This window comes from Cetorhinus maximus, chromosome 17 (assembly GCF_964194155.1).
Source record: "Cetorhinus maximus chromosome 17, sCetMax3.hap1.1, whole genome shotgun sequence".
In the NCBI taxonomy this organism is placed as follows: domain Eukaryota; kingdom Metazoa; phylum Chordata; class Chondrichthyes; order Lamniformes; family Cetorhinidae; genus Cetorhinus; species Cetorhinus maximus.
This window is the reverse complement of record NC_135895.1, coordinates 37,373,975-37,392,784: the sequence shown is the minus strand read 5'-3', so window position 1 is coordinate 37,392,784 and position 18,810 is coordinate 37,373,975. Positions and strand designations below refer to the sequence as shown.

At 44.6% G+C, this 18,810-nt stretch overlaps 1 protein-coding gene across 1 annotated transcript in view; it reads right to left on the bottom strand.

The window, feature by feature from the left end:
• zte38 (zebrafish testis-expressed 38) overlaps nt 1-18,810 on the bottom strand; it is a 65,270-nt gene that overhangs the window by 19,731 nt on the left and 26,729 nt on the right. The window contains exons 8-10 of the mRNA XM_078561906.1: nt 7,548-7,687; nt 2,430-2,665; nt 2,125-2,173 (exon numbers count right to left, since the gene is read on the bottom strand). Coding sequence (XP_078418032.1) covers nt 2,125-2,173; nt 2,430-2,665; nt 7,548-7,687 — 425 coding nt within the window. The remainder of the gene's footprint in view (nt 1-2,124; nt 2,174-2,429; nt 2,666-7,547; nt 7,688-18,810) is intronic.

Here is an 18,810-nt window from a genome sequence, read left to right as displayed (position 1 = left end):
TCCATCTCTCCACCGTCACCTACCAGCCAGAACCCTTTTCTTTTGGGGATGTCCAGGTGAACATGCACGTTCCCTACCTTCCCAAGAATCCCATCCCCATTGACCTCCCCAACCTCCTCCTCCCATCCCCAGGGTCCATCTCTACCTCCAAGTCCCCACCAATCACCCTCGCCATCCCTTTTACCACCACTGTTGCACCCTCACCCTCCCACCCTACTGGCTCACTCAGCCCTCTCTCATTCTCACCATTCCTTCCTACTATGCCCACCCTCATTTCGCTCCCCAGGAGGTAGTCATCGACTCCACAGACCCCTCCTTTGCACGTTCACCTGGACATTCCCCCCGACTCCTTCCTCCACCCTTACTTCTTCGTCCCCTGCCTTACTCCTTCCTCCCCCTGCACTCCTTCCTCTCGTGGATTCCCTCTCCCCTCCAAACTCCTTCCTCCACCCGACGTCCTGCCCCCTTCCGAACTCCATCCTACACCCAAAGTCCTGCCCCCCACGCCCCCCTCCCGAACTCCTTCCCTTACACCTTGCTCCCCAGTTGCGGTAATCTCCTTTGTTACACCCTCCTCCTCAGTACTCCCTCCCCCCCACAACCATACACCCCCCGACCCCATTGTTGCCCTCTCTCAACATCATCCCCCCTGACATTATCGTTTGCCCCCCTCCTAACCTCAGCCCCCTGACACCATCATTCACCCCCTCCCAACCTTGCCTCCCGACATCATCGTTCCACCCTTCCCAACCTCACCTCCCCTGACACATCTTCCCTTCCCAGTCCAACTTACACCTTTCTCTCCACCCCCTTGATGATCATCTGTAGCAGCCTATGGCCAAGATATTGATGTCCTGGAGCAGACCCTCAACGGTGACATTCCACCTTCTGTGAGCTGCTTAGTGGCAGAGCCATGTCCATATAAATCCACCTAGCATGCGATGCATGTTCCTCCAGGGTCCTGATGCTGTAGGGCTCCAGCATCTTCTGTTCCTCGGGTGTCTGCGATGTGGGCACGGCCCTGACACTAAGTCCTGATTTCTGCACGTCAAGATGTATTCTGCACTGGTTGTGTTTTCCCGTCGACGTGGGCGGTAAATTTGACGTTTGGGGAGGATGATTCTGGTAAGCTAGGCTTATAATGATACGGAGATGTATTAAAATGAAATTCCCAACACAGCAGCAGGAAACGCTACCCGCCATTGACAGGCAGAGCGGATGATTGCAAACTGGCTTCACAACGTCGTGAAACCGATTTTTGGCCTTCCTGTCATGTTGTCCACTCACACCTGCCATGATGCCCGATGCCAATGGGCACAGAAAATTCCGCCCACTGTCTCATAATCATAAGCTGATCATTGTTGCATTCTTCATTTCCCCACACCTCCAAGATGGTTACTAATACACTTCCTTCTTTCATGCAACAGAAGGTTGCGCATGATTCCTGGCAGGAGACAGCCATTGGAGGAGGCTGAGTACACCTGCACATCCTCTTTCCCATCAAAGAAAGCATGCTGGCCACTCTGGTTAGGGGGAGAATCATGGTCATTGTGACTTACAATGCTGCAGGATATTTTATGCAGGGTTTCTTCACACTTTATCCTCTTTTCCTCCTTCTTGATTCTATCTTACCATACACACTCTGCATGACAATCTGAAGATTCTTTCATCAACAGCTCAATTCCCCCTTCATTCTAAAAGTTAACCCACATCCCTTTCGAGACAAGATGTAGTGATACCTCTGTTACCTGAAGCAGAGAAGCGCAACCTTCCTGATGATGTACCATCACTCAATTTGGCAAGCCTAGTTAAATAGATTAATTTGACATTTAAATAGTTCTGAGTGCATCCTGGATACCTATGGAGCAGCCTCATCATTTTGGTGCACTTACAGCTCCAAATGAGTGTGTGCACTATGCTCGCCATATTGATGTTTAGGCACTCATTTTGCATCTGGAAAGCAGATGTGCCACCAATGATTTTCTAGGCCATCTTCTTTAATTCCTACTCGCACTCACGGTTGTTGCTCGCACTAAACAACAAACCTTATGAAATTTTCTGCAGCTCGGGTAGTTGGATATTGCAACCACTGCCCATTTGTTCATATGCTAGAAATGATCATACCTGTAATAGTTTGGTAGAATGGAGTATCTTCCTTTACAGTATTTCTGTCCTGCACCAAAATAAACAAAACACTATTAAGACACTGATTGCAACATGTCAAAACATGTTAGCAATAATATATGCTTGTAGAACCTTGAACACCATCCCTGCAAGCTAGAAGGGTCTAATGTTGCTCTTGCTCTGGAGAAGCCATAGAATCAATTTTTATGAGACATCTTTCTTGTTATATTTGTTTCTAGTAGAAACTCATTGTTGTACAGATAAGTAACATTCCAAAATAAACAGTAGTAAGCATTGGCACTCACATTTGGGGCAGATTTGACTTCCTCCATTCCCTGGAGTGAAGTTTCAGTTTCCTCATTTAGCATGTTCTCTTTCTCAAGCTGTTCCATTGTCTCTTTCTCTGTGGTGACTCGCACTTTCATCATATGGAATGGAGTGGGCACATCACCAACTTTAAAATGGACTGGGGTTCCTTCAAACCACACAGCATCGCACTCGCCTTGTTTAAACCCTGGTGGCTGGTAATCAGGAGGTGTCACTGTGAAGTGGAAAATAGATGGATTCTGATTTTTTTAAACCACTATTTATTTAATTAAATTTAAAATAAAGATTAAAATGTAGGGCAGTACTTCATAAATTCTACTGTTAACCTATTTACCAGATCAGTCATATTCTGATTAGATTGCAAAACAGGGTCAATGGATTACACCTGCTCTTATTTCTCACCAAATACAGATGCTCATCCTACCACTTGAATTGACACAGAATTTTATAATTATTTTATGCTTGTACTGCATTTACTGAGAACAAAAACAGTGTAAGGCCTTAAGTCTGTTTCCCAGTTGAAATAAGGAAACAGGATAGAAATTAGGGAAAAAGAAAGAAATAATGTAAATCTGAAATAAACACATAAAATGGTGGAATGCACATTAGGTCAGTCAGTAAATGTTAAGAGAAATACAGGTTATGATGTTTTAGCTTTGTGATCAGAATTAAACCACTGATTAATGGTGATTAAATAAGTTAAACAGAATTTTTACTGCACAGTGTTCTGGGATTTTTTTGGGATTGAAGTCCCCACAAGGGTGACAAGATAACTCAATGTTCTGGCATCAATATACATCATCAAATACTCAAACAACCTCACTCACCGCCTTAGCTCTCTTATTCTCTCATAGTACCTGGGTGCTGGCAACATTTGAAAACACTCAAAAATTTTCTTTACTTAAAGCCACTTATTTTTCCTTTCATTCTGCTTGTCTTCAAGGGCGCTTCTTTTAAAGGTACCTCTCATCCACAGGATGCATGACTTCATACTGCAGAGATCTCAATTACACTCACAGGCCGGTAAAATTGTTTTATCAGCCTTCTCGCCATAGTACAACATTGCTGAAAATCCTGAGTCTTCAGGAAGAGGAGGCATTAGATTTAACAGGCAGATAGACAGAAGAATCTATAGGAGTGTCTAAGGTTGGAGATTGGCAAAGGCTGGACAAGGCTCATTATATGTTGTACAAAAGCAAAATACTGCAGATGCTGTAAATCTGAAATAAAAACAAAAAATGCTGGAAGAACTCAGCAGATCAGACAGCATCTGTGGAGACAAACAGAGTTAACGTTTCAGGTCAATGACCATTCATCAGAACAACCATTACATGTCGTATTTGCTTCTTGTGCTTTTAAAATATTGAAATTCTCCATGGAAAACTGGCAGCTGAAGTGAGGCAAGGAGAACTGTGGAGAGAAGGCAAGTGTCTTCACAGGTTTGCTTGTGTGCCAGGAGCTCCCATCCCATCGTCCCTCATCAGACTCCATGCCCACCATACATGACCCCCGGGGGTCAAGGACTGGACAGGGTTGGGGATCAGACACCCCCGCCTCCACTTCCGGGATCGTGGATCAGACTGATCTGATCCTGCAGACTGCTCCAGAGTGCTCCCTGCCTGATTGAAAGCCAAGTCAATCAGGCTGACTTCCGGGCAAACAGAGAACCTGTTTTACAGAGAAATTATCCCTTACATGCTAGTTTCCATTCTGGGCAGAGAACCTATCAGGCCGAAAAAACACAAGGGGCTGAATTTTCCCCTCGTTGGGGGGAAGTTGATGGGATGGCGCGTACAGGCGCGCTTCCGATCGGCGCGCCCAGTCGGAGGCACGGTGCCATTTTACGTGGGCGGGCCAATTAAGGCCCAGAGTGACATCCGCAGGGAAGCACTATGCGCTCCCTGTGTGGGCTGGGGGGGGTTCCTAAAGTTGGGAGTGCGCTCTTTCACGCATGCGCACGAAACAGCGCACTCATCTCCCTGAGGCTAAGTGCAGCCTCAGGGAGATCGGCTCTACATGTAAAAAAGATAAAAGTAGAAAAATAAAATTTCCCTTACATGTCCCCTCATGTGACAATGAAATCTCATCCTGCCCGTGGGTGAGGTTTCATGTTTTTTCTAGTTCTTGCTGGAGCTCCTGGCCTGCCCGCCAACCTTAAGTTTGGATGGGCAGGTCCTTTAATTGCTTAATTGATCCTGTCAATGGCCTCAATTGGCCATTGACAGGTAGGCGGGCGCGCAGCTGATTTTGCTGCGCTCCCGCCTTCCTGAAAATTTAAATCAGTCGCGGTGACATCGGGAGTTCCCCCCGACATCACCGCCCGTCATTTTACGCGTCGGCGAGTGGGCCCCATCCCCGCTCGCTGGCTCGTCAAATTCAGCCCATGATGTTAAAATTACACAGTACATAGGGAAACCCGGACTTCTTGCTTTCCCCTCCAAAACTACACTTACATATCCTGCCCCTGTTAATAATTAGGCCACATTTCATGCTTTTCATGATGCATTTTTCATGACCTTTCATACTGCCAGATCTGCTGAGTACTTCTAATATTTTTATTTCAGGTTTCTAGTATCCACAGTATTATGTTTTTATGTATATAAAATTAGAAATGTCCCTGAACAAGAATGGTATGCAAAGAAAGAATGTGGAAATCCTGTAAGGCAATGGAGGAAAGGAAAAACACAACTTTAGCAAATACCATTGGGGGACAACTCCCACATCATGTTATTGCTCGACTGCAGTTGATCCAAGCACCATAAGTGGGCGCTATGGATTCAGTAAGTACTGAATGAACGACAGCACTGATAGGGCAATGAACAGGATCCCAAATGAATGGGGCGAGTTGTACTGATGAAGCATCCTCATGGATATAGGCTGGAAAGTTCGGGTAAATATTACAGGAGCCAATGCCATCTCAGATGACAAACAATGAAATACACGTGCAATGATAAGGACCCACAAAACTGTTTTGAAATTAAGGTAGCTGATAGCTATTGTTGAAGAATTTTGTGAGAAGAGTTTTGAAGATAATTATCTTCTTTGGAGAAAATGCATGAACCATGCAAAATGTGGGAGAAACTTGATGAAATAAGTAATAATGAACAGTGAGGAAGTTGAAGAAAAGAAGTCAGAACCTTGCCTACCATAACAAATTTGTCCAAAAAGTATTTTGGAACTGAAATTTCAATGTTCATTCACTCCTGGAAGAAATAAATGAACACTGCAGGATGGGACAAGACTTTTTATACTGTTTGGGAGTGGGGATGGCGACATAGGAATACCTCTAATGCTAAACAACATCTTACAGAGAAATTATCCCTTACATGCTAGTTTCCAAGAGGTGCAAGCCCATTTAAGTATCACATGAGGGATGTCATATTCATAATTTGTGTCCCAGACTGCTGAGGGAGGCAAAGGAGGAGATCGCAGGGGCTCTGACACAAATTTTTAATTCTTCTCTGGCCATGGGGGAGGTGCCAGAGGACTGGAGAACAGCTAATGTGGTTCCGCTATTTAAGAAGGGTTGTAGAGAGAAGCCAGGGAACTACAGGCCAATGAGTCTCATGTCAGTGGTAGGGAAACTATTGGAGAAAATTCTGAAGGAGAGAATCCATCTCCACTTGGAGAGGCAAGGTTTGATCAGGGATAGTCAGCATGGCTTTGTCAGAGGGAGGGCATGCCTAACAAATTTGATTGAATTTTTTGAGGAGGTGACCAGGTGTGTAGATGAGGGTAGTGTAGTTGATGTAGTTTATATGGATTTCAGCAAAGCCTTTGACAAAGTCCCACATGGGAGACTTATCAAGAAGGCAAATGAACATGGGATACAGGGTAATTTGATAAGGTGGATTCAAAATGGGCTTAGTTGTGGGAGACAGAGGGTGATGACAGAAGGCTGCTTTAGTGACTGGAAGCCAGTGTCCAGTGGCGTACCACAGGGATCTGTGTTGGGTCCCCTATTATTTGTGATTTATATAAACGACATAGATGACTAAGTGGGGGGTAGGATTAGTAAGTTTGCAGATGACACAACGATGGCTGGGTGGTTAACAGTGAGGTTGAGTGTCTTGGGCTACAGGAAGATATGGACGGGATGGTCAAATGGGCAGATAAGTGACAGATGGAATTTAACCCTGAAAAGTGTGAGGTGATACACTTTGGAAGGAGTAATTTGACAAAGAAGTATTCAATGAACGGCATGACACTAGGAGGTTCTGAGGAACAAAGGGACCTTGGCGTGTGTGTCCATAGATCTCTGAAGGCGGAGGAGCATGTTAGTGGGGTGGTGAAAAAGGCATATAGAACACTTGCCTTTATCAATCGAGGCATAGATTACAAAAGTAGGGAGGTCATGTTGGAGTTGTATAGAACCTTGGTGAGGCCACAGCTGGAGTGCTGTGTGCAGTTCTGGTCACCACATTATAGGAAGGATGTGATTGCAATGGAGGGGGTGCAGAGGAGATTCACCAGGATGTTGCCTGGGATGAAACATTTAAGTTATGAAGAGAGGTTGGATAGACTTGGGTTGTTTTCGTTGGAGCAGAGAAGACTGAGGGGCGATCAGATCGAGATGCACAAGATTATGAGGGGCACAGACAGGGTGGATAGGGAGCAGCTGTTCCCCTTAGTTGAAGGGTCAGTCACAAGGGGACATAAGTTCAAGGTGAGGGGCAGGAGGTTTAGGGGGGATGTGAGGAAAAATTTTTTACCCAGAGGGTAGTGACGGTCTTGAATGCGCTGCCTGGGAGGGTGGTGGAGGAGGGTTGCCTCACATCCTTTAAAAAGTACCTGAATGAGCACTTGGCATGTCATAACATTCAAGGCTATGGGCCAAGTGCTGGTAAATGGGATTAGGTAGGTAGGTTAGGTGTTTCTCACGTGTTGGCGCAGACTTGATTGGCCGAAGGGCCTCTTCTGCACTGTGAGATTCTGTGATAAGGATATTAATGAAACAAATATAAACCAAAACACTGAGAACAATGCATCAGTTAAAACCTCCATAAGGGAAGTTAACTGCATAAGTGCATGAAGCAGTCAGGAAGAAATAAATGCGTGGGAATCAAACAATTCTTAAAATAATAAGTGAAATTTACCTTCATCATAATAGAAGAGTTTCATTGTCAGAGACACATCATTAGGAAGAATTTCAAGGCTCTGCATCAAGACAAACAGCTTACGGATGAGCAGGATGGAAGCTTTCTTTGTATCTTGAAGGCTTACTTGTTTGTTTTTGCTGTATAAATTTAAATAAATTTGGGGTGAATGCCCTTGCAATTTTTTTGTGTATTTCTGGTGCACAAACTTTTTCTGGCAGAAGAATTGTGCAGAAGCCTATTATGCTGGTTTTCTACCATTAAACCACCCTCCCCTTATATTCCATCTTATTACAGAATCTCACAGTGCAGAAGAGGCCCTTCGGCCAATCGAGTCTACACCAACACGTGAGAAACACCTGACCTACCTACCTAATCCCATTTACCAGCACTTGGCCCATAGCCTTGAATGTTATGATGTGCCAAGTGCTCATTCAGGTACTTTTTAAAGGATTTGAGGCAACCCTCCTCCACCACCTCCCAGGCAGCGCATTCTAGACCGTCACCACCCTCTGGGTAAAAAGGTTTTTCCTCACATCCCCCCTAAACCTCCTGCCCCTCACCTTGAACTTATGTCCGCTTGTGACTGACCCTTCAACTAAGGGGAACAGCTGCTCCCTATCCACCCTGTTTGTGCCCCTGATAATCTTGTACAACTCGATCAGGTCGCCCCTCAGTCTTCTCTGCTCCAGCGAAAATGACCCAAGTCTATCCAACCTCTCTTCATAACTTAAATGTTTCATCCCAGGCAACATCCTGGTGAATCTCCTCTGCACCCCTCCAGCCCAATCACATCCTTCCTATAATGTGGCGACGAGAACTGCACACAGTACTCCAGCTGTGGCCTCACCAAGGTTCTATACAACTCCAACATGACCTCCCTACTTTTGTAATCTATGCCTCGATTGATAAAGGCAAGTGTTCCATATGCCTTTTTCACCACCTCACTAACGTGCTCCTCCGCCTTCAGAGATCTATGGACACACACGCCAAGGTCCCTTTGTTCCTCAGAACTTCCTAGTGTCATGCCGTTCATTGAATACTTCTTTGTCAAATTACTCCTTCCAAAGTGTATCACCTCACACTTTTAAGGGTTAAATTCCATCTGCCACTTATCTGCCCATTTGACCATCCCGTCCATATCTTCCTGTAGCCCAAGACACTCAACCTCACGGTTAACCACCCGGCCAATCTTTGTGACATCCGCAAACTTACTAATCCTATCCCCCACTTAGTCATCTATGTCGTTTATATAAATGACAAATAATAGGAGACCCAACACAGATTCCTGTGGTACGCCACTGGACACTGGCTTCCAGTCACTAAAGCAGCCTTCTGTCATCACCCTCTGTCTCCTACAACTAAGCCCATTTTGAATCCACCTTATCAAATTACCCTGTATCCCATGTTCATTTGCCTTCTTTATAAGTCTCCCATGTGGGATTTTGTCAAAGGCTTTGCTGAAATCCATATAAACTACATCAACTACACTACCCTCATCTACACACCTGGTCACCTCCTCAAAAAATTCAATCAAATTTGTTAGGCATGACCTCCCTCTGACAAAGCCATGCTGACTATCCCTGATCAAACCTTGCCTCTCCAAGTGGAGATAGATTCTCTCCTTCAGAATTTTCTCCAATAGTTTCCCTACCACTGACGTGAGACTCACTGGCCTGACGTTCCCTGGCTTCTCTCTACAACCCTTCTTAAATAGCAGAACCACGTTAACTGTTCTCCAGTCCTCTGGCACCTCCCCTGTGGCCAGAGAGGAATTAAAAATTTGGGTCAGAGCCGCCAATGCTCTCCTCCCTTGCCTCCCTCAGCAGTCTGGGACACAAATCATCCAGACCTGGAGATTTGTCCACTTTTAAGCCTGCCAACAACTCCAATACCTTGTCACTCCCTATATCAATTTGCTCAAGAACCTCGCAGTCTCTCTCCCCAAGTTCGATACCGTCATTCTCATTCTCTTGGGTGAAGACAGATGTGAAGTATTCGTTCAACACTCTAGCGATGTCCCCTGGCTCCACCCATGGATTGCCCCCTTGGTCCCTAATGGGCCCTACTCTTTCCCTGGTTATCCTCTTCCCATTGATATATTTATAGAATATCTTGTGATTTTCCCTACTTTTATCAGCCAGAGCTTTCTCATATCCCCTCTTTTTCTCCTAATTGCTTTCTTAAGCTCCACCCTGCACTTTCTATGCTCCACTAATGCCTCCGCTGATTTGCTTCCCTTGTACCTGCTAAAAGCCTCTCTTTTCCTTCTCATCATATCCTGAATATCTCTGGTCATCCATGGTTCTCTGGGCTTGTTACTCCTTCCTATCACCCTAGATGGAACATGTTGAGCCTGTACCCTCCCCGTTTCCTTTTTGAATGCCCCCCACTGCTCCTCTGTAGATTTCCCCACAAGTAGCTGTTCCCAGTCTACCTTGGCCAGGTCTTGCCTTATTTTACTAAAATCTACTCTCCCCCAATCCAAAACATTTTTTTGCAACTTGTCTATTTCTTAGTCCATAACAAGCTTAAATTGTACCATAGTGTGGTCGCTATCACTAAAATGCTCCCCCACCACCAGCTCAGCCACTTGCCCGGCTTCATTCCCCAGAATTAGTTCCAGCTCTGCGCCGTCCCTTGTTGGACCCTCTACACATTGACCTAAAAAGTTCTCCTGTACACATTTCAAGAAATCCACTCCATCCAAGCCCTTAATACTATGTCTATCCCAATTAATGTTGGGAAAGTTGAAATCACCTAATATAATTGCCCTATTGTTATTGTTTTTAAACACCTCCGCAAATTGTGCACATATTTGCTCCTCAAATTCCCGCTGACTATCTGGGGGTCTATAATAAACACCTAACAATGTGACTGCCCCTTTTTTATTCCTTAGCTCTACCCACAAAGCTTCATTCGATGCCCCCTCCAAGATATCATCTCCTCTTACTGCAGTAACTGACTCCTTAACTAATAATGCGATGCCTCCTCCTCTTTTACCCCCTCCCCTGTCTCGCCTGAAGATTCAATATCCCAGAATATTGAGCTGCCAATCCTGCCCCCTCCTCTTACTTGTGGCCTTTCCTGTAATTCTCCTACAAGTCTTGTGTGCCTTTATTTAAATCTATCAACCTGGAATTTACACCACATATGTACTTAAAAACACCCAGAATCTGGGCCCAAAGCAATTACATGGTTTAAACGCTTGCGGAATTTTGGGTGTAAATGAGTTACTTGTCCAACTACAATATTCCAAAGTTGCTTTGATCATTTACACTGGTCCATCAAACCCTGCACCCAAATGAATCTAGTCCAACAAATTTGGCTAAGTTCCCAACTCTCAAACGTGAGTAACTGCCAATTGTGGTTGTTTGGGGAATATCTTAAATCAGAATCTCTGAAATCAGATTTTCAGGTGCAGCAGGAAATAAATTAATTTTCTGGTCTTTTAAATGCAATTTAAAAAAGCCCTCACCTGTGACCTACTCTGAATTTTCTGTTTCTTTGAATACATTTTTATGGCATCAGTGTATATCACATTGAAAATTAAAAAGTTTCCTCAATTGTAGGTTCTTAAACATGCTGAACCTGATGTGCATGAGTGATGATCAAAGGAGTTGAAACTCAAATTTTAAGACTCAAGGAGCTCATATCCTAACTAACCAGGACATCCTCCAACACTACTAGCAACAGCTTGATATAGTCACACTCACTGAATCATACCTTAAAGACAATGTCCCAGGCACCACCACCATCATCATCCCTGGGTATGTCCTGTCCAACCGGCAGGACAGACCCACCAGAGGTGGTGGCACAATGATATACAGTTGGGAGGGACTTGCCCTGGGAGTCTTCAACATTGACTCCAAGTCCTATGAAGCCTCATGGCATCAAGTCAAACATGGGCAAGGAAACCTTTTGCTGATTACCACTTACCACAACACCCCCTACATCAGCTGATGAATCAGTACTCTTCCATTTGGAACACCAACTGAAAGAAGTACTGAGGGTAGCAAAGGCACAGAATGCACTCTGGATAGGGGACTTCAATGTCCAACACCAAGAGTGGCAAGGTAGCACCACCACTGACTGACGTGACCAAGTCCTCAAGGACATAGCTGCTGACTTGGTCTGTGGCAGGTGTTGAGGGAACCAATAAGAGGGAATAGCCTGCTTGACCTCGTCCTCACCAATCTACTGTCACAGATGCATCTGTCCATGACAGTATTGGCAAGAGTAACCACTCGACAGTCCTTGTGGAGATGAAGTCCTGTCTTCAAATTGAAGATATCTTCCACCGTGTTGTGTGGCAGTGTGCTAAATGGGATAGATTCAGAAAGGTCTAGCAACTCAAAACTGGGCACCCAGGAGGCGCTGTGGGCCATCAGCAGCAGCAGAGCTATATTCAACCACAATCTGTAGCCTCATGGCCTGTCATATCCTCCACTCTATCATTACCATCAAGCCAGGGGATCAATTCTGGTTCACTGAAGTGTGCAGGGTGGCATGTCAGAAGTAGCACCAGGCATACCTAGAAATGACATGTCAGCATGGTGAAGCTACAACACAGGACTACTTGCATGCCAAATAGCGAAAGCAGCACGCAACAGACAGAGCTAAGTTACCTCACAACCAACAGATCAGATCTGAGCTCTGCAGCCCTGCCACAACCAGTCATGAATGATGGCGGACAATTAAACAGCTAACAGGAGGAGTAGGCTCCACAAATACCCCCATCCTCAATGACGGAGGAGACCAGCATATCAGTGCAAAAGACAAGGCTGAAGCATTTGCAAATATCATCAGCTAGAAGTGCTGAGTAGATGATCCATCTCGGCCTCCTCCGGTGGTCCCCAGTATCACAGATGCCAGTCTTCGGCCAATTTGATTCACTCCACAAGATATCAAGAAACTGCTGAAGGCACCGAGTACTGCAAAGGCTATGGGCCCTGGCAACATTCTGGCAATATTGCTGAAGACATGTGCTCCAGAACTAGCCGCGTCCCTAGTCAGGCTCTTCTAGTACAGCTACAACACTGGCATCTACCCGGTAATGTGAAAAATTGCCAGGTTTGTCCTGTACACAAAAAGCTGGACAAGTCCAAGCGGCCAATTACCAACCCATCAGTCTACTTTCGATCATCAACAAAGTGATGGAAGGGGTCATTGACAGTGCTATCAAGCGGCACCTACTCAGCAATAACCTCTTCACTGATGCTCAGTCTGGGTTCTGCCAGGACCACTTCACTCCTGTCCTCATTACCTTGGTCCAAACATTGACAAAAGAGCTGAACTCAAGAAGTGAGGTGAGAGTGACTGCTCTTGAAATCAAAACAGCATTCAACAGAGTGTGGCATCAAGGGGCCTCACCAAAACTGAAGGCAATGGGAATCAAGGGAAAAACTCTCCACTGGTTGGAGTCCTAACTAGCACAAAGGAAGATGGTTGTGGTTGTTGGAGGTCAATCATCTCAGTCCCAGGACATCTCTGCAGGAGTTCCTCAGGATAGTGTCCTAGGCCCAACCATCTTCAGCTGCTTCATCAATGACCTTCCCTCCGTCATAAGGTCAGGAGTGCTGATGATTGCATAATGTTCAGCACCATTTGCGAATCCTCAGGTACTGATGCAGTAGTGTCCATATGCAGCAAGACCTGGGCATTATTCAGGCTTCGGCTGATAAGTGGCAAGTAACATTTGCGCCAAACAAGTGCTAGGTAATGACTATCTCCAACAAGAGAGAATCTAATCATCTCCCCATTACATTCAATGGCATTACCCCACTGAATTGCTAATACCCCACTATCAACATCCTGGGAGGATTACCATTGACCAGAGCAGAACTGGACCAGCCATGTAAATACTGTGGCTACAAGAGCAAATCAGAGGCTGGGAAACCTGCAGTGAGTTACTCACCTCCTGACGCCCCAAAGCCTGTCCACCATCTACAAGGTATTATTCAGGAGTGTGATAGAATACTCTCCGCTTGCCTGGATAAGTGCAGTCCAAAAACACTCAAGAAGCTTGTCGCCATCCAGGGCAAAGCAGCCCACTTGACTGATACCTTTTACATCACCTATAGTGTTCAATCCCTCCAATACCAATTCTCAGTGGTAGCAGTGTGTAACATCGACAAGATACACTGTAGGAATTCACCAAGACTCTTTCTAGGGTTGCCAACCCTCCAGGATTGGCCTGGAGTCTCCAGGAATTGAATGTCAATCTCCAGGACATTGCTGTGTGCAATTCTGGAGAAAAATCATCGTGACATTGAAAAATATTGTTTTTATGTCATTTTCTTTGAACATTTCTCTTTACCAGATATAAAAATATTGAAAATGGGGAATAAAAAGGCTGTTTAACTGACAGTCAAGTATCATCCAATTGGATATTGAGTCTTTTTGCTTTCCAATTGGCTTAGGAAAGCAGTATGTCACAAGGGTGAATGTGTTGGCCGATGAACAGCTACAGCGTGGGAGCAAGTCATGTGATGAAACCTCCAGGAATGCATTTAATTACAGTTGGCAACCCTTGCTTTTTCAACAACACTTTCCAAACCTGTGACCTCTACCAGAAGTATGGGAACACCACCTGCAAGATCCCCTCCAAGTCACACAACATCCTGACTTGGAACTTTATTGCCATTCCCTCACTGTCGCTGGGTCAAAATCCTGGAACTCCTTTCGCAATAGCATTGTGGGTGCACCTATGCACATGGACTGCAGCGGTTCAAGGTGGCAGCTCACCACCACCTTCTCAGGGGCAACTAGGGATGGGCAATAAATGCTGGCCCAGCCAATGAAGCCCACATCCCGTGAATGAATTAAAAAAAAAATTCCCCAGTTTCAGTTGGGATGCAGCTGACATATTATTTGAATTCAAAATGTTAAAACAGTGTACAGAACTATTGTTTCTTGATTCAGGTGTGCCTTAACCAGATAAGCAAGCCATAAAAAATTGTCTCGAAATTGGGAACAAAGGTCTACACAGGCTGAACAGGATTAACAGAAGAAGAGCTAAAGGATCCCAAAAGATATGGACTACATTGGAAGACCTGTTCAGAATCAGGTTAAACTTCCGTATTCATCAACTAGAGTTTATGTCATTTCAACAACAGCCTATAGAATCCATAGACCACTTCGTCAGCAAATGCTGACTGTATGTGCCGTGATTTCTCAGACACAGAACTAGCAGACAGAATTGTTGAGTTGGTCATCCCAGCCACTCCCATGGAAGCGTTCCAGAAAGATCTGCTAGACAAGCCCAAAACATATATCATTGAAGAACTACTCAAGGATGGAGTAGGTGTGAAGCGAGCCTTGCAGGTCGACGAAGCTTACAGGTCCTATGTACCACCAATTGTTGACACACTCGCTAGAACATCTAAGCCCAGCAAGCCATGTGGAAGGCGTGGTCTTGTGCATGCACCATGGGAATGCCCAGCTTTCTACGAGTTCTGCAAAACATGTGGCAGAAAGGGCCAGTGGCAGCAGCAGTGCACTAGAGCAAAGGCTGATGCAGCTACAAAGAGCCATGCACTGATCCAAACAGACCATACACAACAGGTATCTTCAAGCAATAAGAATGACCACCCGGTATCCTGTCAGAAACATATACATAAGGTGATTGACAAACCAGAAAATGACGGTGATGTGAACGACAAGACGAAGAACAGTGAACACGTGTTTCACACCGTCAATCTCGCGGAAAACACAGATACCATCTCACTATCTGAAGTCAAAAACAAAAACAGAATTACCTGGAAAAACTCAGCAGGTCTGGCAGCATCGGTGGAGAAGAAAACAGTTGACGTTTTGAGTCCTCATGACCCTTCAGCAGAACTGGAGTATAGTTAGGAGAGAGGTGAAATATAAGCTGGTCTAAGGTGGGGGGCGGGGGGAGAGAGAAGTTGAGGGTGGGTGGTTGTAGGGATAAGCAAGCAGTGATAGGAGCAGATAATCAAAAGATGTCACAGACAAAAGGATCAAAGAGGTGTTGAAGGTGGTGATATTATCTAAGAAAAGTGCTAATTAAGAATGGATGGCAGGATACTCAAGGTACAGCTCTAGTGGGGGTGGGGTGGAAAGACTAACAAAGTTTTAGTTTTAGATTTAAAAATAATGGAAATAGGTGGGAAAAGAAGAATCTATATAAATTATTGAAAAAAAGGGAAGGGGGAAGAAACGGGGTGGGGATGGGGGGAGGGGGAGTACTTTTTCCAGGTAATTCTGTATTTGTTTTGGATTTCCAGCATCCGCAGTAGCTTTTAGCTTTTTGTTTTTATCACTGTCTGAAGTGTTTGCCAAGATTCTAATTATCTGCCCGAAGAAAGTTGGTAACTACTCGTTATTGGCCAAGACTGACATGGTGGCAAGTACCAACATACTACCCCTACGAATTCTAAAAGACATGTATCTACAGACATGGAAGGCCTTGGCGAAACCTACTACTTTCAACGTACAATGGTTCACTAATTCCATGTGCAGAATTGGTCATCCTGGAGTGCAAGTACAATCAATCCTCCTGGGTGCCACAGATGTTCTACATTGTAGATACTAAAGACATAGTGATCACAGGTCTACTAGCATGCCTTGACCTCCCACTACTAACAATCTATGGAATTAATCAGACTTTACAGGGCAGATCAACCTCAGAAACTACTCTTATCACCTCAGTTCAGGACCTAACATTGGAATATCCAGAATGTTTCAGCAAAATTAGCAGTTTCAAGGGAGCTGCAGCATTATACTTGCAGGAGAATGCAAGTCTGTCCATTGATCCATCACGTAAGTGCAGCATCCACTTACAAGGCAAATTGAAGGTTGAACTAGGCAAAATGGGGAAAGACAGAATCATTAGAAGAGTACAAGAACACACAGTCTGCTGCAGCTCAATTACATGTGTCATAAAGAAAGACAGATCATTGAGAGTATGCCTCAATCCACGACGTTTAAACGCAGCTTTGAAACATCGTCCTTACAAAATACCCACATTATAAGAGTTAAATCCGAGATTTGCAGGTGCAAAATTCTTCTCGACGCTTGATGCCAAACAATGCTACTGGTTGGTGCATCTCGTGGAGAAGTCCCAAGAGCTTACTACCTTTCGTACCCATACTCATACCCAGACGATACTGTTTTAAACTATTTCCTTTCGGGCTGTTAGCCAGGATCTCTTTCAAGCTCACATGGACCGCATTACATGCGCTATGCCAGGCTGCATCTGTATCGCCGATGACATTGCTGTTGTGGGCAGAGTAAAGCAAGAACGTGACCATAATCTGCATTTATTGATGCAAGCGGTATGTATTGAAGGATTGGTGTTCAACAGTCTGAAGTGTGCCGTCAACATGCAGATCAATTTCTTCGGTTCTATTTACTCCATTGCTGGCATACGTCCTGATGCAAGTAAAATATATTAAAGCCATGCCAACTCCTCAAGATAAGGACGATCTTCAAAGATGTCTGGTCTCTTTAATAGCTTGTCTCTATACATTCCCAATTTCGCTGAAAAATTTTCATCGCTAAGGAAATTGTTGAGAAAGGACATGCCTTTCCTGTGGCACGAAAACCTCTTCAAAGCATTGAAACAGGCATTATCAGAAGCATCGACTTTGCAATTTTGTGATCCTAGGGAGGTAGATGCTTCATAGAAAGGTTTGCGAGCATGCATACTACAAGAAGGAAAACCGATTGCATTTGCTTCAAAATCTCTTTCTGTATCGCAATCCAACTACTCCAACATGGAGCGAGAAACATTAGCTCTGGTGTATGGAATCATGTGTTTTTGTACCTATCTGTTTGGCAAAAGACTTGTGGTAGAGACCGACCACAAGCCACTGAAGATGATTTGGCAAAAGCCATTGACCAGTGTACCACCAAGATTGCAACGTCTCTTGTTAAAGATTCAAGGTTACGACTATGAGATTAAGTACAAGCCATGTAATTTGATGGCCACATCAGATACACTTAGCAGATTGCCTAACCAAGCGAAAACAGAAGATGTATCCTTGGATCTACAAGTTGACTTCACTGACATTGAACTTGGAAGATGCTCTCCAAAGTCATCTGATACATTTTTCACAACTCAAATGACAGCAGCTACAACGGCAAAAGATTCTACACTATAGAAACTGTGGAAAACCATCATTGAAGGATGGCCTGATTCAATTCAGCATATCCACAAAGACGTGAAACCATTTTGGCCTTACTGGGATGGGCTAGGCATCTCCCGGGGAGTCATTTTTAAAGGCAGGCAGACCATCATGCCGGAATCTTTGCAACCTGATATTCTTCAACAACTTCATCACTCACACATGGGCATAGATCAGATGAGAAGACTTGCAAGAGAGAGACAGTCTATTGGCCAGGTATGACATTGAAATCATTGTCAAGAAGTGTGAGGCATGTCAAGAGCATGTGCCAAGTCAGCACAAAGCACCACTGATTCCTCATGAAGTTCCTACCCATCTTTGGTCCAAAGTCGCATTCGAACTCTTTCATGTCCATGACACTGACGTCATTGTCATCATCGACTACTTTACCAAGTACCCAATTAGTCGACAATTGCACAATATGTTAAGCACAACTATCGCGCATATTCTAAATGCTATCTTCAGTTTATATGGTGTGCCTAAAGAGATCATTACGGATAATGGTCTGCAATTTATTGGTAAGGCATTTCAAGATATGTGCGTGAAGTGGAATATTGATCACACTACTTCTTCTCCTCACTATCCTAAATCTAACTGAATGAATGATTCCCACGGTGAAATCCCTATATCTCAAATGTAGCCAGACCAAGCAAGATCTACACATTGCAATATTACATCTGAGAGCAACAGCTTTTAAGTGCAACTATTCCATCACCGGCAGAACTCATGTTTCGCGGACCGGTGCATACCAGTCTACCTACTCTTACCCGTTCTACTCTCTCAGAAACTAGAGGGCGACTTTTAAAACTGCAAGAGAAGATGACCAACATGCACAATAAAAATGCGGGTACAGAATTGCCAAATTTACAGTTGGGACAACAAGTTCGTATCCTGGATCCCACAGAAGGTACGTGACAACCAGCTGAGGTGACAAGGATTTGCTCAGAACCAAGATCTTCTGAAGTGATTATACTTCAAGGCGCAACGGTGAGGCATAACTGAGGACAAATCAGATCCATTCCAGCTCAACCATTGTGCAGTTGCATAGAGGACTAGATCCCAAATGCAACAATGAACAACATTCAAGATTAACAATCCTACAGATCATT